The sequence below is a fragment of the Lampetra planeri genome, chromosome 18, assembly GCF_965212315.1.
Source record: "Lampetra planeri chromosome 18, kcLamPlan1.2.h2, whole genome shotgun sequence".
Lineage (NCBI taxonomy): Eukaryota > Metazoa > Chordata > Hyperoartia > Petromyzontiformes > Petromyzontidae > Lampetra > Lampetra planeri.
In genome coordinates this window covers 1681407-1702171 of record NC_136124.1, presented here as the reverse complement: position 1 = coordinate 1702171, position 20765 = coordinate 1681407, and the positions used below count along the sequence as shown (strand labels likewise).

The 20765-nt window shown below is 43.0% G+C and overlaps 1 protein-coding gene across 1 annotated transcript in view; it reads right to left on the bottom strand.

Moving 5' to 3' along the window:
- Positions 1-20765, bottom strand: part of LOC144723468 (mitogen-activated protein kinase kinase kinase kinase 5-like) — an 84752-nt gene that overhangs the window by 19203 nt on the left and 44784 nt on the right. Inside the window, exons 12-28 of the mRNA XM_078602246.1 lie at positions 20681-20759; positions 20224-20282; positions 19209-19261; positions 19043-19081; positions 18546-18579; positions 17934-18271; positions 16612-16811; positions 14776-14849; positions 14070-14111; positions 11949-12033; positions 10209-10288; positions 9963-10023; positions 8923-9022; positions 7919-7974; positions 7428-7531; positions 6402-6579; positions 2534-2602 (exon numbers count right to left, since the gene is read on the bottom strand). Of these exons, the coding sequence (XP_078458372.1) occupies positions 2534-2602; positions 6402-6579; positions 7428-7531; positions 7919-7974; positions 8923-9022; positions 9963-10023; positions 10209-10288; positions 11949-12033; positions 14070-14111; positions 14776-14849; positions 16612-16811; positions 17934-18271; positions 18546-18579; positions 19043-19081; positions 19209-19261; positions 20224-20282; positions 20681-20759 (1651 nt within the window). The remainder of the gene's footprint in view (positions 1-2533; positions 2603-6401; positions 6580-7427; positions 7532-7918; positions 7975-8922; positions 9023-9962; positions 10024-10208; positions 10289-11948; positions 12034-14069; positions 14112-14775; positions 14850-16611; positions 16812-17933; positions 18272-18545; positions 18580-19042; positions 19082-19208; positions 19262-20223; positions 20283-20680; positions 20760-20765) is intronic.

Here is a 20765-nt window from a genome sequence, read left to right as displayed (position 1 = left end):
AGAGGACTTTTATTCCTTTCAATGGACAAGTTAAAGCCATATCCATTAAATTTTATAAAGGTTGTTTCGAAAAACGTTTTTACCCTTTCCCATGCATTGAAAGGCATGCAATTTTCTCATATTTTTCCCCTTTGTTTTGGGAACTATATGTACTATGCAAAGCAGAGGAGAATGCTTCCGCTCATGAATAACAGCAAATATAATTCAATCATCCCTAGCATTGTGTGGCTCCTGCTTTCAAACCAATTACTGGTGTAAAAAAATATTAAGAAAAAGCATGAAATGCCCAACAAAGAGCATGACATTTTCAGTTTAGGGGGGGATAAAATTGCCTGGAAATTAGACGCAAAGTATATGATTGTCCTATCGCTAGGCAGGACTTGTTTGGGTCAGCATGAGCAGATTATGTGTGTTTATCAATAGATTCCCTGTTCCCTAAAGGCACCCATTTTATGTGCTATATTAGTTTCCACACGTATATTACTTCTACCTGAATACGGGCACACCTGTGCCACCTTGGCGAACAGAAACATTTCCATTATTGGCATTGGGTCATCGAGAACACTAGATTATATTTACCCAAAAAAAAACTTTGACCGAGTCTCAACTCTTCTGCAGGAGCATAGTGCTTTGAGAAATTTCAGAGAAAAAAGTAATAATTTTTAGATGTCTAAAATGTAAGCACTTGGGGAAAGCACAGACCAGCAAGAAGGATAATAATTGTATCTCTCCATGGATAGCGTGAAGACCTAATAGCTGTATTGCTTCATTCAGGTATGTCTCTCTGCTAACCTTGGGTGTCTCACTTAACCTTAATATCCCGGATCCAGCAACCTTCTTGCCTCCCAGCTTCTGCACTGCAGGCATGCATTGCTGCCATCTCTCATAAATACCACACCTACATTTAGGATATGGATGAAAGGACATCATTTTCAGAAGGGACGGTTGGACATTAGCAGTGGCTGCCTACAGTCACTTACTGTTGTTTTGACTGCATGCCGCCTAAATGCAGCATTAACAGCGGTGCTGTCCCAAGGAAAAGTGTGCCACACACAGCAATGCTCCAGTTATGTGCAATGTCCCTGGATGGGCAATTACTGAAGCATTTCATAGACTATAATTAACCTTCACGACTAACTAGCTCCCGAGTCAATTACACAACGGGTCTTCGGGCATATAAAATGCTAACCCAATTTTCCGCAGTGTTCTCGAGGATGATGAATCTGGAGTTGACCGCTGGAGAAGCACGTACACTGATATTTTTATTTCCATTACGCGTGATGCTTGTGCCGCAAACACACGATAGGATTCTACATTGGGAGGGATGTTTTTACGAGTATTTTACACCAAGGAATAAAGTTGACCGCATGGGCAAAAAAACACCAAGACGAAATTCAAAAATTAAAAGATCCTATTTTTTTTATACGACACCATCTATTGGCCGTCCAGCCCTGCCAGATGAGAGTCTTAAGAAGAGGATTATGTCTGTGTTGTCTACTAAACCCCGTCTCTAAAATACTCGTTTAGAAGCCAGTATCCCTTCCCAAATTAAACATGTTCTCATTTTGCAATTATCTTATGAAAAATAAATCATTCATTCCAAAAACTTAATTACCTCCTACCGCGTTATCGCAGTTCCGTAAGTGTTTATGTGAATTCTATTTTATTATTGTTTTGCCATGTGTGTGTGTGTGTGCGTGTTTGTAATTCACGATGTAGGCCATGCTTGTTGCTGCACAGGGAGCTCTCATGCCCCCGAGGGGGAACAGTGGGTGGTGGCCGACTCGGGGACATTGAGGAGAGAGGTGGCAAACGACGTCCACATCTTCTCATCAAAAACATAATTGGAGGAGGTTGGGTGACACAGGAGTCAGCGGATTAAAAGCTGTGATCCTCAGTTTAAAATCTGAGGTAAAACCAGGTTTTCAATCATCGGCGAGTTGACGGTTTCAGCAACAGCAACCACACACAAAAAATATAATAATCATAAACGTTGTGGGGCCAATTGGCTTTGTTTGTGGGGTTGTGTAAAAACAATACTTAAGGGTTTTTTAATGTGGCGAGACAGCTATATTAAGGATATATTTTACGACCAATATAAAACGTGGTACTTTGTTTAAGGCGGCAAAATTTCCTCGTCTCATAATAAAATAAAAATCATTTTGACTGCAATGCAATAAACAGCACCACTGGAAGGCATGTAGGAAGTGTAAGGGCCCGTAGTCTGAATAAGAGGTCGTGAGAATAGATCTCAAACGTAGTTCTGTTATATCTCCTTCTGTGAGCCATTCTCAAACAAAAACAGGGTGGGGGGTGATGAACGACCTTTGGATGCTTTGCGTCGTAATATTACACCGATAGCACAGTTGAATCGCAAATTGAAAAACGTTAAAATAAAAAAAGATGATCAAGGTAATGAAGTTGCCTTCTTTCATGCAAAGGAGATCATACACGAGGTTGTCTGACCCCCATAGTAACACTTTTTCAAAGCAGCACCGCTGAAGGGTGAGAGTAGAAAGGACACGGTACGTACTGTCTATGGCAACCACCACGGTGTCCTTCTCCAGCTGGCTAAGGTGGATAGCTTCCAGCTGGGCACTGCCTAAAACGGGACAACGCAAAACGGTTGGATTAGCGCACATTGCATTCAATGCGGTCAATTAAAAAAGACACATTTTTGGTATATAAAAAAGACAGACTTAATTGTTTAAAGTTAAACAGTTATTAGCAGCAAAAAGCGGTTCTAAGGAAGTTAGTTTTCGATCTAGATTTAAAAGTGCATAGGTCCAGTGGCTTCCTATTATAGGAAGTAAGTACGAAGCCACTGGAGCCAAATCATCTCGCTTGAAAACGAATTTCTTTAGAACTGCGTTTTGTGTTTAGTTTGTTGTCCTTCCCCCGCACCTCCAATTACCCCGGATGGCTACGTAGGGTGCAAAAGAAGTTCTACATACATACACGTAGCTATTTACCCTTCCAGCGATTCAATTAAATATGGTTAGGGGGCGCATGCTCTGACTTGAGCTTTCATTAGTCTTTTTTTTAATTATCACTTAAAATACATTTTAGTTGTCTTATTTATAAGGTTAAATATAACATTACACACATGATCTGCATAAACCTTGTATTCAATTGCAAACAATCCATTCTCCCGTGATACATATATTTACGTAAGAATACATTTTAATCAATAAATAAATGCATAGTTAAACGCATGGATATTACCATGTAACAGTAAATTTAAATTATGTGCATTTACTCTATTAATTTGGACTAATTAACAAGAGTAATTTACACCCGCTCATGGCTATTAGAGAGAAACCAAAAATATTAAACATCATCATCATCACAAAACCGCTAAGGGATGGTGGTGACAGAGGCCTTCCAACTGCAGTGGACTGACGATGGCCGTTGACGAGGATTTGAAACCTCCAATAGCTTTTACAGAACAAGGTTCAATTCCATTGTGACAATAGAAGCCCCAGTGCAATTTAACTTCTCCCAGAGATTAATTATCGGGTTAAATACCTCATTATAAAAAGAACACGCGATGCTAATAGCACCACAAAGATTAATAGACATTTACCGTTAAATTACACACAGTAACACCACAGGTGGTTGAGCATGATCCCCATCTTGGCTGTGAGGTATTATGTTCTCAAAAATATACTGCCACTAACTCGGCGACCTTTAAAAAAACAACAATTTAATATCATAAGAAGTTAATTCGTTTTTGTTGTTGCTGTTAAATTCACCTACAGCTTTGGACATATTACTTCACTCTTGAACTGTGACATAGTGCAGCAAAAAAACACAACACCCGCTGTAGAAATCAATTCCACTTAAATAGTAAGCGCTTGCAATGGCACCAGTACAGTGTGGGCAGCAGGCAGCGGGGAACAAGCATGACGAAGCTGTTTTCCACCGCAGGCAATGTGAAACACGGCAAATGCAATCACTAATTGGAAGCTGTTTACCTCTCTCCAAAGTATTGCATCTTCGTGGCTATTAATAGTACATCATCCGACAGAGATGATTTAATGTCATGCAGTCTGACCTGCCTACGTTTGTCGCCCCTTCACGCTAATAAGTATGATTTAACAACATCATTGTGGCAGCGCTAAAATCCGGATTTCTAAAAGCTTTGCTCAGTTATAATGTGGGGGAAGCAACCACTTAACTCGCTTGCAATAAACGTCTCATGTGCTTTGCCACAAGCAGAACACCGACTACTTTGAGTATCGACTAGTCATCCAACAATTCACCTCTCCCCCCCTCGACCACCTGACTGTGTAATAATTAGATTTAAGAATCTATTATTATTGCCATTGTTTGCACAGTTTCGTTTGCTCAATCTTGTTTCAAATGTCCATCTCATTGGCGCTGGTCTGCCCACCCCGTGTACACTGTGCTGTTTGTACTGCCGGTCCCATTTGTACTGCATCTTCCTTTGTCAGGAATGAATTGTCATGTCTCATCTGCCCGCCTATCTCATTTGTTCCATCTCATCCATTCCAAACACGGGGGGGCGGGTAGAATTGCAAGTTGTTTTTAAAGCAAAAATAAATGGAATAATGAATTATTTCGTGCACAATACACATTGCGCACATGTGAGCATAACATTTTTCAGTTAAATGTTACCTCCATACCACAGACTAGTTACTAAATGTGATTATCGTATGGCTTTTGATCACTTAAATATAATGCTGCAATGTAAATGGGCGAACACTGAGACAAGGTAATTGAGTAAAATCGCACAGCCGGCAAATGCAGGTGAAGGAGAGCTCAGCCGAGTGCACAGAAACCCCCCGACACAACGGGACAACAACCTTCAAGTCCATGACTTCCCAATAAAGCCACCAGGTTTTACCCTTTCTGGCAAGAAAACAGGTGTTAAAACTGGTGTTAAAACTGGTGTTAAAACATGTTATAAACAATAACATAGTCCAGTCAGTTGTTTGGCCACAAGTGATGTCACCACATCTACCCCTCTATTTAAGGCACGAAACAGGAGGATTTCTCCACAAATCTGGCTGTCGCCTGATGAAGCTAGTTGTAATTACTGGCGAAACGTCACTCAGATTTTAAATGTTGTGGCTTTGCTCTCCAACACACCCGTGTGTTGCACTAGTAACGAATTGACAAGTTCTGTTTACGTGACAACCCTTACTAGTTGGCTGTGTCGGGTGGTGGCGGGTTTAACGACACATTTATATATTTACACGATCTAACCCAAAAAAAACCTGTATTATGGTTAAAGTTGTGAGTGTTCGCAGACTATTTGGCAACATTTCTGAAGTGGTCTGGCAGCCCAAATGAAATCAACTTGCAGAGAGCGCCCTCTGCTGAGGGACCATCTGGATGCGGTTCTATAGTAGTTTCAGCCTCCCCGATAAATATCTTAAAATGTTTCAAGTTTCATGTATTAGGTAGAGCCCTGTGAGCCATGCGGCTCACGAGTCTGGTGCAACCGCAACAAACAAAAGCAGTTCTGCAACAATGGATACAATCGGTACAGTGACTAAGCAAAATTGAATGCCTCGAACAGTTTAAGATTGTTTTACTATCAGGGTTGCCGAGCACAGGCCTGAAGGCCCAAAACGCCAAGAAAGGGCTGAATGCGTGGATAAGAGATGTCTTGCCGATGCTGCGGTTTAACAATATATATTGGTTAACTATCAGATGCGCTTCTGCAGCCGTCTGGAATGCTCTTCCTTCTGATATTAGGAAGCCACTGGAGCTACTCACTTTTAAATCTAGATTGAAAACGCATCTTTTTTCAAACCACTTTTTGCACTTAGTTTTTTGTCCTTCCCCCGCACTTCCGATAAGCACGGTTGGCTATGTACGGTGCGAAAAAAGTTCAACATACATACGTACATTAACAGGAATGTGTGTCAGCCGGCGCACGCGTGCGCGCGTGTTCAAAAGACTGATTTTTATTTTTTATTTTACCAGGTAAGACCCACTGAGCTATACAGCTCTTTTTCAGAACCAACCTGGAGGGAAATTATAGCTCAAAGAAGTGCCTATCACTTGGACATGTATAGCAGCCAAACATTGTAGACACATGTTGATTCAAATGAGTTAGATATTCCGGCGGGGACTGTTTGCTTAAACATGTCAATATTATTCATCCTTGAACGTTTCTGCGTGGATTAAATATCGGCCGTTCTATAGGATTGGGGGGGGGGGGTGCGTCAAGCGTACATACGCAGGTGGGCGGGGGGGTGTAAAAAGTACGCGTGCGTACAGGGAGGGGGGGTGGTCAAATTGTGACAAATTTTTGCATACATACTAAATGGATGGCCCCTAGGCATCAGGTTGGGATCGAACCCACTACCCTCCTGTATACCAGGCGAGGTAGTTAACATCTCGCCTCCGTGGCGCATTCACATTACCAGAGCCGAGTTCCGTGAACCAGGAAGAGGCCGAGTTGAGGTTGATGGTCTCGAAGCGCAGGTCCTGGCCCTGGTCGATGCCACACCCCACGGCCACGCACACGAGTGGGAACTCCTGGTCGGGTACCACGAGCATCTCAAACACCTTCAGCGGGTTGGGCAGCGGGAAGTGAAAATGCTGCGCAACAGAATGACAAATACAAACAGACACACATACCGGACAAACATTTAGGGGCAATGCTCTATTTGACTTATTCAGACACAAAGTCAAATGTACATGTACAGCTATTTGTCAGTTCCTTGCTGGATGATGACCTCCCCATGCGGGGCAGGTTATGAGGATCTTTGGCCTGGCTTCACCACACTGGGCCCTGATTAATTACGTCTGCAATAACAAAAACTTGATTTTTGATTGTAAAGCATTAATAAAGATGACATTGCATTAATTTACACTACTGACACACTAATCAGATTGAGAACCATGACACTGGAACCACAGAGCCGTTCAAAATACGTATCAGTCTAAGATTCGGCTGTTAAAACTGTATGTGCTGTTTAAAAGGTGTTGTATACACCCAGGATCTTACGTAGATCTCATCAAATCTCAAACACTAGCTTGTTTGCTCATAATCAACAGAAAAATTGTTCAGTTCATGATTATTAATGAGGGGGGGGGGGGAAGTTATTCCAGAGACCCTGAGTTTAAATGACTGAACTTGAAATGAGACCGACTCCCTCCCCTCCCTCCCCTTTTCCCCCGTCCTTTCCTGAATAAAAGGGATCTGATGTGTGGTCTCACATAACGCCACAGTCCTACACGCCCGCTTTGGTTGTCTGTCCGAGCCGCCTATCTATCTCGCTATGCACCACTAACCTGTTACAGAAGTTATACACCCCCCCCGTTCCCGTGGTTGGATCAATACAAATAATTGACAAAAATAAACATTACACCAACACAAATTAACTCAGAAAGAAACTAACTGTGAACCGTTACCAAGGATTAACTCGCTCTGTTCGCTTCCTTACCTTGACCAGCATGAACTTCTGCATTGGCTCGTACCACTGTAGCAGCACCACACTCGACGTGAGAGCACCACACAGGTACGTGTTTCCCGTGTAAAGGTTGTTGGCTGCACAGTAGCCGGGGATTCAAAAACAAAGGCAAAATTGTCAATTTCAAGTAATCCCAGTCGGTTTACAGCAATTGAAAACATTGTGATGCTTTTGCACGTTATGTTCATTCAGAGTAATCTGGCTGCTATAAACTTGCACGTGACAGGTCACTTCTCGTTGTTGTGTGGTCATTTGTGGCCAAGTCGTTTCCGAAAAAGAGCTTATCTTGCTCAGCGGGCCTTACCTGGTAAAATTAAAATAGCAAAATAGAAAATATGTAAGTGCGCCAAAGTGTTCTGCAGACTGCAAGATGGTCAAATTATCACGGTTGGCTACGTACGGTGCGAAATAAGTTCAACATACATACAATAGGATCTTTGTTGATATTTTAAAATGTCCCTTACCAACACAGCATTTCTGGCATCCCTTGGTCTCTGGTATTCTGTTTGAAGGGTATCTCCTGCAATATACACAATGGTCTGTGAGCGGCGCCATTGTCATAAAAACAGCATATAATTTGACAGGCAATCGTATGTCAAGAGCATGACATTCTCTATAGTGCAGAGGAAGCTGTCAACAAGCCTTAATACCACACACATACCCAGAACAAACATTCCACCCAGATAATGTAAGCACTACAATAAAGTGGTGTGTTAAATATGAACAAAATTGTATTCCACAACTTTTCAAGCAGGGAGGAAATTATTTGAAAACCCAGTGAGTCCCTCATACCTCAGGCATGGGAAGTCAACAGTGGTTGCCTTATGGATAGAATGGCTCTTGCACAAAATTAATAAATTTCCCCTCACTTGTTCAGAACCATCCAGAACTTATTTGAGAATGGGGACTGATATCATGCATGTGTAGAGTATTCCTCCTGGACACACCCGGGTATTTAGAATCACACGGAGACCAGGTCTTTGCTCAGGGCTGCTCGCCGTTTATTCTTTCTTCCTCTCTCCACACTTCCACCCGACGTGACCCCTCGCTACCTCCTGTCCACGCCTCCCTCCTTCCTTCCTCCCGAAGCTACCCCGCTCCGTCTCACACGTCTCTCCTCCAAAATCCCCCTCTCTCTCTCCTCGCCTTCCGCTCTCTTCCCTCTCTCCGGCTCCTCCTTTTCCGTCCCTCTTCCCGCACTCGCCCCTCGTTGGGTCCTCGCGGTACTCCTCTACACATGTAAAAACACTGATTGGAGAAAACTATGCAAAAGAGGTGGATTTAAAATGTGACCAAAAATATGAAGGTCTGTAGAATGGACATGGAGATGGGCTTGGACCACAATGAGTAGAAAAAGCGGCCAAGGATGGCAGGCTCAACATGAGTTTGAAAAATGCTAGAATAGAGAAGTAAAATGAAACATGTGGGGGAATGGAAAGGCACACGGTGTGGAAGGCCTGCGGATGACCTGGCGTGCAGCATGTCCGACAGTCCGGGCAATCTCTGCTCTTTCCGCGTGTTGTCGAACAGCCACATCAGATTGTGCGAGTAAAGCTGGCAGGTCTTCCCTGTGTGCGACATCACAGCACGCCACCACATACGCAACAGCGATCGGACACATGCCCAGGCATGTCAAACTGTCTTACTGCTCCCGAGGAGATGGTACAACAATCTCGTCATCCTGCCAGCTATTACCAATGTCCACAATTCATTGACTTATAGCCCTCTGTCAATCTATTCCTGGATTTAGGCTTACCCCATGCCATGTCAGTTATGGGAGTTGTTTAATAATATCTCACCACGCTAGTCAATGCGAGTTGAAGGGCAGCCAAGAACTGGGTCATATATCAATGGCTATGGATGGGAATTTAACTCAGGTGCCTGGGTTCATAATGCAGTGTGCTTACCACTGCGCCAACACAGCTTACTATGAATGTGTATAAACATATTTATACGTATATAATGATAAAATTATAATAATGTATTCATAATGATCATATTTTATCAATGTGCACTGTGTTGTATGTAATCCAGGTTTCCCTTAAAAATACACTTTTGACTTCTATAGGTTTTAAACAAATTGTATTGACGGATGAAACTAGATCATTAATGGTTTTAGAATGTATCGTTTAATCCAGGGGTGGGGAACGTCCGGCCCGCGGGCCGTATAAGGCCCGCGAAATCATTTAGTCTGTTCCAGCATCACATTAGGGGTGAGTTAATGAAATGTTTGACCAAATATAACAGGCTAATTTTTAAGTTGATAATTTTGTATGGCCCACAAATGATGTTATAAATATCCAAATGGCCCTTGGCAGAAAAAAGGTTCCCCACCCGTGGTTTAATCCATGAACCCACTTCATCTTAATTCAATGGGCAAAACACCCCAACGAAGATTCTAATTAATTTTCAAGTGCTTTAAACTCGAGAATATATAGGCATTGAATATAAAGTGTGCTTGCAGAATAAAAATCACTCGCGTAATGAGGTAAAGGAAGCAAAACTTACCCAAGAGAGAAATTAGAAAATTATTCATCACGTACAGCCATGTGCATCTCCGTGGAACCAACTAAAAAGAAAGAAAACCCACAACAGCTATTTTTGAATAGCCTCAACAAGCGCATTTTTTTTAAACGTACCACTTAAAAAAGCAGTGACATTAATTTAAGAAAAAAAACAAAGCAATGATCTTTAGTTATTGAACGCACAAAAGGGATGCAGTGATATGATTCCGCAATGTAATGAAGAAGCCACCTGTTCCATTGTCGCTTCGTGCAGTTCGTTCAGGTTCAACGTGTAGATGCCTTCTTCCGTACCAAATATCAGATGCTGGTCTGTAAAGAGGCAATCACAACTCGCATTACTTTGACATATCTTAGCAGGCTTATCTGCAGCGAGCAAGGCTGTCCAATGACATCCAAAAACGTGCACATGGCAGGCAACGATTTAGGAACTCAACCTGCTTCTCATTTTACATTCGCTATAGTAAAAGTACGCATGTATGTAGAACTTCTTTCTCACCATACGTAGCCAACCGTGCTAATCAGTGGTGCCAACTGTTCTAATCGAATGTGGAAGGAAAAAAACTTCAAATATTTGCGTTTTAACCCTGTCCCATCCAAGTAGAGACAGCATGCTGACTGGTAGCTTGATCATGCAGCTGTAGATGCCAATGATGTTTCCTTCTCTGTGCGATAATACCCAACAGCTGTTTGACAATCACCTAAAGCAAAGTTTATTCTGCAGTCAGTACCATAGAGATGACTTAGCTGCTCTAGAAACTGCTGAGAATAAGACACATTGGCAGGATTTGGATGCAAGGAAGCGTGCTTCAAAACTAAAAATAACCCCTTTCATCTGGCAGGATTAAACCCCAAAAGTGATTGTAATTGACAGGAAGTAGATTATACAAAAGTTTCTAAAGTCGAACGTCATTTGCTTAAAATGTCTCCCTTGTGGCGTGAAGCAACAGGACCTGAACAGGCGGAAACAAAACGACGTCTGTGAGAGATTTCCTTATGAGCATGCAATGCTTACAATAGTTACAAACGGTTTCCTGGAACCTACAATGACAACAGAGGCCACAGAACCTGGATTTCGAATCCAGGCCGCAGCCTGTGATTAAACTGGATTCTCATGGATAGCGATTTGACGATCTCAGCCCAGTGACAGCACAAAAAATATTCACGTTAAATTTGGTTCTACACCAATCTGGACATATTCCAGCTCTGAGGATTACTTTAAAAATATGATTTTACTGTCGTGCAACGAACATTGCCCTCAGTGGCACAGCAGGTGGGAAATTGCTGCCCCATTCTGTATGAAACTAAACTATTTTTTATTTTACCAACTAAGGCCCACTGAGCTATACATCTCCTTTTCAGAAGCGACATGGTCACAAATGAAAGCTCAAAGTGCCTTATCATGTGGACATTTATAGCAGGCAAATTCTCTAAACGCATGTTTCTAAATTTGGAGGGAAACACCGGATGACCCAGAGAAAAATCTACGCGACCACAGGGAGAACAGGCAAACTCCAAATATACAGACATCAGGGTTGGGATCGAACACACAACCTCCTGTATACCAGGTGAGGTAGTTAACATCTCCAAGCCACCGTGGTGCCACAGAACAAGAGGCCATATTAAGTAGCTGTGGAATTTTCTTCCTTGGACCATTCCCTAACATGAAGGATTGCACTGCTCTGTGAGATAATCAGTCTCACAACATGATGCTGATAGCACAATTGAGATTAAATAGGAGGGAAATAGGCAACAAATACATTTTAAAATCATTCCACTAGCTCTGAGAGACGCCGTCAATCTTTTTGTTTAACAATTTTATGAAGTGGTTTCCTATACCATCATATCACACAGCAGAGACCAATAAAGATCTTGGCAATACGTTTTGGCTGGGTGCCTAGAAGGATGATGGCCCAATGGGCCACACAGACTGCTGACACATAATTTTTACTCCTTATGATTGGCAAGTTACCTCTTGTATCTGGGTGAACCCACGATGTTGCACAATGTATCTTCAGCGGGCATCCATTAAACACTTTGGAGAAACAAGCCCCCATCTGCAAAACCAGGATAGCAAGTATTTAAAAAAGAAACGCTTTCATCACTGTTAATTAACACGTTACATTATTCGTGTGTGCTGGATATCAACTGATTGAATTCTAGCCAATAACAGGAAATCAATCAATCTAAAGAACAACGCATGCATGTGAGTGTACATGCGTATGAAACAATGCAATATAAGCTTCAATTCTCTATAAGGCCCAATTACTTTGTTATTTAGTGAATAAATAACCAAAAATATGTTAATTACAGCAATATGTAATTCAGATACACAAAATACATATTCTCATCCACCACCAGATGACCTCTCTAAGCACCCTGCCGTACGCTTTATCTCGATTAATAAACACCGACATGCAGGTCCCATTTCTTCTCTCTGAACTACTCCATCAATACTCTCAGAGCAAAGATTGCATCCATTGTTGACCTTTCCTGTTTGAATCCAAACTCTCGCCAACATCCACCAAATTCCTCAGTCTCCTTTCTATGATCCTTTCCCAGAGTTTAATGGTGTGACTCGTCAAAGCTCCTCCTCCGTAGTTCTCACACTCTTGTCCATCACCTTTCCAATGTGACTCGCTCTCTACACACATCCGGAATTTTCTTCTCCATCCAGATTTTCCCAAACAGCCCCATCAATATTTCAACACCCTTTTCTACCATTCATTTAAACACATCAATTGGAATCTCATCTGGCCCCACTGCCTTTTGATGTTTCATGCTCCCCAGAGCCTCCACCACCTCTTCTCTGGCTATAGTCTCTGCAACTACTTCAACTCTTTGATATTCCTCAACCATTTCCTGTCTTGGGTTTTCCACATTCAGCAACTTCTCAAAGTACTCTTTCTATCTCTCTCTAAACTTCATCTCATCCAAGATTGTTCGTCCTTCACATGGCCGATGTCTCTGGTCTGTCTCTCTCTGGCTCGCCTTCTTTGCTGTCAAGCTTCTGGTAGAGTTGTGCAAATGCTGTTGTTTTTGCCATTGCTACCACTCGCATTCCATCTCTTCTCACTGCCAGCTATTCATCCAGATGGGCCTTCTCTCTCGTGTTCTGCCACTTCTTAAACTTGGCCTTTTTCTCTCGTTGCCTTTTGCACTCCATCACTCCACTACCATGTTTAATTCTGTTGCATCTGTCTTCCTTTGCCAACTTCCACTGTACGACCTGCTTTCAGTGTTCCACTTGCCAGTTGTTCCCATATTTTATTCACGTTCCACCTCGACCTTACGTTGTTTAAATTCTGCATAGCTTGCCTACCGCAGTGTTCTTTCTCATTGTTTAGTCGCCACCACTTTACCCTGCTACAGTTATTTTGTCTCACCTTCCTCTTCCTAACTCCTTTCACTATGCAATCTGCCACCAGTAGTATGTCTATATAGTTCAGCCACACACTCTCCAGGGATCACTTTGCAGTTCTTCACTTCGTTCAGGTGCTTCCTGCTCACCAATATAAAATCCATCCGATTCATCACCTCTCCACTCTGGTAGATCATCAAATGTCCCTCCTGCTTCTGGAAGTTGGTATTCACCACTGCAAAATCATTTGCCTGGGCCATTCAAAGAATGTCCTCTCCTCCCCCATTCCTACTGCCATTTCCGTATCCTCCATGGTTCCTTCCATATCCATCCTAACTTCCTCCTACTCTTCCACTTAAGTCTACGTGCATAATGTACATAGTCGTGGTGATCTTTGAGTTATTATAATCATTTAAAACTTATTAATTTTTTTGTCATCTTTATAACATTTACCTGCTTCTGTTTTATGCAACCCTTGTAAGCCCTCCCTTCCCGTGTAATGTGCTTGCCACCTTGGCTGGGTCACCATGAAAAGAGGGCTTCTTAGCTCAATGGGCCTCACTCAAAATAAACCGAATGACTGATATCATTAACGGCTGTATTTGCTACTATTGAGAACATGTGGTCTAACAAATGTGTCTGAAAATATGCAACACATTGAATAATTCAATGAAAAGGCAATATTTCTTGTGGATTCTTTCAAGTTTGCATGCTATTCATTAGAACACTCACATGCACTTTTGGTGTTGGTGGCAGTCCATTGGCAAGCAAATTCTGGGCAAAAGACAGACATCACAATCGGTACTGAAAAATTTACTTTAAATCGATCAGTGGTGAGATCAAAATATATAAAATTCCAGTACTTGCACTAAAAGTAACATTTAATATTTAATTTGATTTACTACTTGATTCCTGTGAAAATATGAATATAAATATAAAACAGCATAAGAGTTATTAAAACATAAATCAACATCACTCACCGTAAAATTGAGAGGTATATTATAAATCAGATAGAGGCCTACTTTCTCACCAGCAAGAAAGGAGTATTATACAAGTACCCACTTCGTAGAGGCCACACAATTAGGTGCGGCCACAAATTTAATGGTAATTGTGTAATAACAATAAAAGCTAAAGAAATAGAGTAAAATAAATTAACAACTCGTATAATGTTCCACTGCTCCACTCTCAGGACACAGCCTGCCAACTTGGGCCGAGATGGGATTTTTATTATTATTATTATTTAAAATGGGAAAGCTCAGATTCCTTGCACATCACTTTGTGCAGAGAAGAAAAAAAAGTGGCACTTCTTCTTGGGGTCCTACACTTCACGCCTTGGATAGCTGCCCAAGGATGCATACGAAGTGCCTGCAAAAAGCTTTCCGACGGGTAGAATACATTCCTTCGTAAACGCTCAATGCGATTGCATAAGAAATCTCACCGACAACTTTGGCAGAGGGTCCAGCGGTGCGCAGTTGCTCGTACGGCTCACGTCCTGCTTCTCCGCCACGGTACCTGATGTAGCCAAACAGACGACGGACATTCTTTAACTGCTCACGTGTGGGCTTAATAAAACTACTCCATGGGAAAATTAAGGGGGAAAAATGCAATTGAGGCAACAGGGAATTGTAAATAGAATTATCCGCTTCAGCTGAAGCCCATTTAGTAATTGTTTTATTGCCAATTGTGCTATCGATTTCCTGCAATGAAATTAGCGAAATAGCATGTTATTATTCCAGTGACCAGTGGATCCTGCCGTAGCAAGGAAGTATTTCTGCTGAGAAAATGTAATACATAACACTAGGAAATGCTTCAAAGGTGTGGCTCTTTTGGGAATTGCATAATGGTCAAACAGCTAAACCAATTAATAAGTTGTACAACAATTACAAGGGTTATTTGGATAACATCATTTAAAAATGAATATAGACATTTGTAAGATTACATACAGACCAGCCACGAATGCAACTGAAGCAGAACAACGTTGATAAAACTACAGCTGGACCTCTGTAACAACCCCTCCTAAACATCTGTGAGAAAGAGCTTCATAGGGCATCGGTTTACTCTATTCGAACTACGATTCTTACAAAGATTCTGCATCGTGTGCTTTCAGATAATAAGGAAGCTACTGGAGCTATGCACTTTTACATTCTAGATTTAAAACTCATTTCTTTAGAACTACTTTTAGTGTTGAGTTTGTTGTCCTTCCCCCACACCTCCGATCAGCATGGTTGGCTACGTACGGTGCGCAAGAAGCTCCACATACATACAAAATTAATAACTGCCTAGACCAGTGTTTCTCAAACTTTACTCCGCAGGTGCAGTGTGATTTGCATACGAGCAGTCTGATTTGCATATGACTGTAACATTCCAGCATCAGTAAGCTGTACACAACAAGGGGCCTACAGAGATGGAATTTTGAAAAATACTGATCGAGACCGGTCCAATCAAACCAGATGCAAGAGGCAGGTTCATACTGGGTTCACCAGGCAGAAATGAGCAAGCATTGTCCGATATACTTACAAAGCAATATACTTAAAGTTTCTATACATGTAAACTTGTACTCGTTTTATCGATCAAATGATGGACAAGGGCTTCCCCACGCCTGTGTGGGTTATGGAAATCATTTGACCATACTTCATTACACTGGTGCGTGCGCGTTCAAGGTGGGAAGCATAGACGTGGAAAGCATCACGCTACAATGGATTGTACCGAACTGCCCTCTGCTGCCCACCACGTGGCCCCACAGACCTGCGGCAGCCTGTTTGACGTGTGATTGGCCATGTTGTCCAGAGGTTTCTTGCACCAGGGCTTTCACAGAACACCACAGATTCACTCAAGCCTGGACAGCCTCCAAGATATGATGGGATCGGACGTACCACAGGTGATATGAAAAAGCAGAATATAAAAAGTAAAGGTGCAGCCCTTCAATTCCTTGCTCACGCCAATGCCACAGGAAGGGCCTCAACAAGAGCAAGCTCAAGAGAGCAGCCCTCTCGAGGGTATATTGGTCTACTCTTCAACGCTGACCATAAATGACGGCACCCACACTTTACCTCAATCGCACGCAACCTGCTGATGGACTGCGGCGAACCCACTTATGCTGCTGGGTGGGAGAGGGGGTGGCGAGGCGAATTTACAAAACCTGTCCACAGTTTCAAACGCCGCACTGGAAAATCAAAACAGAGTGGCGACCTCTGGAATCGGACTACAACGCAGCGGCACCCCTGGGGCAGGAAACACGTTAAAATGTGTGCAAGTAGCATTGGAAGACACTTGCTTCCATCGAGCGCGTTGTGATGGCCCATGTTGATCCGCTGCAGGTGTTCGGTGGTGGAGAGGACCTCGGCGGAGCAACGGCGCCCGGCCGAACCCCCGGCTCCGCTCACCAGGTCCGGCAGAGGCGGCCGCGGAGGTGGCGATGCGCTATTGGAGCGCCGCACCGCAGGGGCGGGCCGCCCGTTCCGGCCCATGTTGTGTCTGCAAGCCAACAAATTCCCCCGTCGGCGGTATTAGTATAAACTAGTTTTGAGTTTTTCCTAAGGGGCCCACTGAGCTATATAGCTCCGTGTCAGAAGCAACCTGGCCACAAATGGTAGTTCAACGAAGTGGCTTATCGTGTGGACATTTATAGCAGGCAAATACTCAAAACGCATGTTTCCAAATGTTGGGGGGAAACCGGAGGACCTGGAGAAAAACCCATATGACCAAGGGGAAAGAGACATGCAAACTCCAAATATACAGGTGTCAGGGTCAGGATCAAACCCATGACCTCGTGTATACCAGGCGAGGTAGTTAACATCTCGCCACCGCGGTACCCAGCGACAACCTACACAAGCTGAGGGGTTCCCCTGCAGCTGGTAACATGCACCGTGGCACAACTTAAGTGGCAACAGTTTCTTTATGAAGGCCAATCAATGTGAATGTGATAACATTTTCAACAGCTATAACATCGAAACCTCAACTATTGTTTTATATAATGGCAACAATCACAAACATAAGTTTTGCTGACTAATGTCGATCCATGGGCTACATATACCAGAGGTGTGGACTCGAGTCATGTGACTTGGACTCGAGTCAGACTCGAGTCATGAATTTGATGACTTGCGACTCGACTTGGACTTGCATAACAATGACTTTGTCCCACCTCTGACATATACACATGTCAAGTCTCAACGAATACCTTTGAGAATCATGGTTTTTCACAAGTTTGAATGTCTTACGGCCATGCAAACGATTCTCGCATTTTTGTTGCTGTTGTTGTTGTTTGCCTGAAAATAATACACTCAGCCCTATTTATTGCAGGACATAAGTGACTGAGCCCAATTGAAATGTTGACCAAAACAACTCTCCCCCAGATTTTCAAGAAACACACAGCCAATTTTTTTTTTTTATTACAACTTGCCAATTTCAATATATTCCCAGAGTGGCTTACTGCTCACCCGTGATGCGAGAGATTATTTTGATCTAAATGGGCTTGTTGCCGGGCTGGAAATAAATCAACGCTGGCGGGCAAAATCGTACCACCTGCTGCATCTCTAATGCAGCCAAGAGCTGTGAGGCAGTAGCAGGGGGGTGGCTCTGTGTGGCGTGCGAGCATACGGGGGTGGTGGCGGTGGCGGGCTGTGGAATCGCTGGCGTGGTGCGGGCAAGGGCTGCCCGGGCTTGCTGGGCGACACGACTTGTGGGAGCGGCGGGGTAGGGACGTTGTACTTGGGTCGGTTTTGCTGCATGGGCGAGGCCGACTGCCCAACTTGGGAGACGCGCGGAGGCGGCACCGGGGCTGGGCCATAGCCCTGCGCCGGAGGCGGGCTCGTGGGTTTCTGCCGGGGCATGGGAGGGTAGCGCTCGTCGGACCGTGCCGGGGACGGCGCTGCAGGCCGCTGCTTGATGGTGCCCGAGCCCTCATTGCTGTCTTCCGTGGGGCTCTTGCACCAAGGCTGTGACAGATCAGCAGAGTTTCAGGAGTTGGGTGAAGATTCATCACCACTGTCTTTACCACCACCATCACCATCATCCCCATTTCATGCTCACGAATGCTCCCATATTAACAAGACTCGGACCCGCGTTTACATGCTGATGCACATTTTCGCTTGATTTCTTTAGACAAATAGGGTAAATTGTCAAGGTGATATGCTTTACCAACATATGAATGGGATGTAGTTGGGTAAAAAAGCATTTTCATCAAATACAAGATCAGTCTCGTCTTAGTACCTTTGGTGGAAGAGGAGGGGGGACTTTCTTCAGCCTGAATTAAACATTCCACATGCACAACACAATAATACGTTTAGATTGTGAAACAGCTGATGAACATTACACAAAAAGCAAAGATACAGATGTCTTGGAAGAGGTGCATTATACATTGTAGACAATAATTTAACAAGCCGACTACATTTAATTGTTGATAAGGTTTCAATGCACTGCACCACTCAACCAAAAGGAGAGATCATGCCAAAGAGGATGACCAATGTGGAGATGGAGTGATCAGTTCATGTGCAAGATGGGGTGTGGCATCATAAGGAATGGCATGGGGATGCCTTCATCCAGTGGTAGATAGATCAGGGTTGATGATTACAATTGCATAGCATGCAAGTTTATGCCATTATGTGCAGTCAAACATCTCAGTGTGTCCACAAATGAGCGACATCTATTTATTTACTCGTGAAGCGCATCAATGTCTATCAGATGGTCCATGTGGAAAAAGTACATACGTTCCACCATCGTCATCATCTTCTGCACCCTGCTGAAATCTGGGTGAAGAAAACATCACATTTATATGACTAGAGCATTTGAAAAATGTTTAAACCAAGAAAGAGGAATGTATTCATAAAATGTGTTATGAGAAGAAGTACTTCTGATGTTTGCTTTGCAGAATACCTTTGATGGCCTCTGGCTGGGGCGTATTGATCAGAAAAGCCCCGATGATTTTCCTGCACGCAATTAAATGCACGCACGGACATATATTAACAAAGCTCTATAGAGAACATTCTATAGTTATAACTATAGCACGGTTGGCTACGTATGGTGCGAAAAAAGTTCAACATACATACATAACCCCCAGAGAGAGCTCAAGTCACTCGAATGCACCTCAGTACTCGTTATGTTGACCAAAAATATGTTTTTTTAAATAAAAATACAAAAAGCTGAGGTGGTGGCTAGGTGGGGCTCAGGGAGCCAATACTAATCTTAGAGCACCGAGATGCCACTGCCCAGAGACTGTGCCAAGCTCCTGGGTCTGAATCTAGGCAGCGGACCGTGAGTAAACCGGATTCTCAAGTAGAGTTCGTGGTTTCAAACCGTTCACCAATGGGCTGCACCAAAATCAATACATCAAGTTAGGTTCTATACTTCATTTACATAAATTACAGCTCAAAAAAATCATACATTGGTTTGACTGTCATGAAAAAGTAGCGTTTATGTGTTCCATGCCTTAATAATCAGGTAAAGGGATTTAAACAATAATCTTATTAAGTTAACCAAGGAACTTTACACAATTTTTAAAACCCCAGTCTATGGTGCCTATGTTCTACACTAAATTTGTCATATTCTTGCTTTGAAAATGAACCGTTTTGATTACATTTCCAAGTTGCACACACTCCATGTATATCCTATATAAAATGCTGCGCAACTGAAATTAAATATGAGGCCGACTGAAGGGACTTCAGCAGCAGTTACGTTACGTCATCTTCCAGGATGGTTCTGACCCAGGGAGGTGCAGCGCCTGCTATTCATTCCAAATGGAAATTGCCCGAGCGTTTCACATGACACTGACAGTACAACTGAACTGTAATTGAGAGAGAGAGAGAGAGAAAAGCAAAAAGCTGAAACAGCTATAGCCTTCAATGGTACGAAATGAAAGGGAGAATGCATAGATTTAAACAATACACCCTACCTCCATGTACTGCGGTGCTGTTATCTTGGGAATCGGAGGCTGAAATCTCAACTGATCAACTGTCAAAGGAAGAAATTCGATATTTAACGTGTATTCAAACCATCGCACAGATACAGTTACACACAAAATAATACACCAGCGTAACTTGAAGAAACTTCCGCAACGCTCATGATTTCCCAGTTGAATATTTACATCAGTTTCACTAAGAAATACTATCTTCTGGCGGTCATGAAAATGCTATAATACTGTAAAACATGCAATTTAAAGACTCCCATTTTATCTTACCGTGGTCCCACATCATCTCATTGTAATCTCCATTTCCTTACAAGTTGTTGTTTTGTGCTGCTCCTGTTTAGGAGCTCTCTGAAGTTTATATAGAGGTAGTGGTGTTTTTAGGTGCTTTATGAAGCTAAACTGCACTGTAAAACTGCATTGCAGTCAAGACACCCTAACTCACAGTCCAGCTCAGAGCGAGTCTTCTCTGCCCGGGAATTCTTGGCAATTGAGGATATCCTCTGGGGAACAGCGGCAGGAGGCTGCAA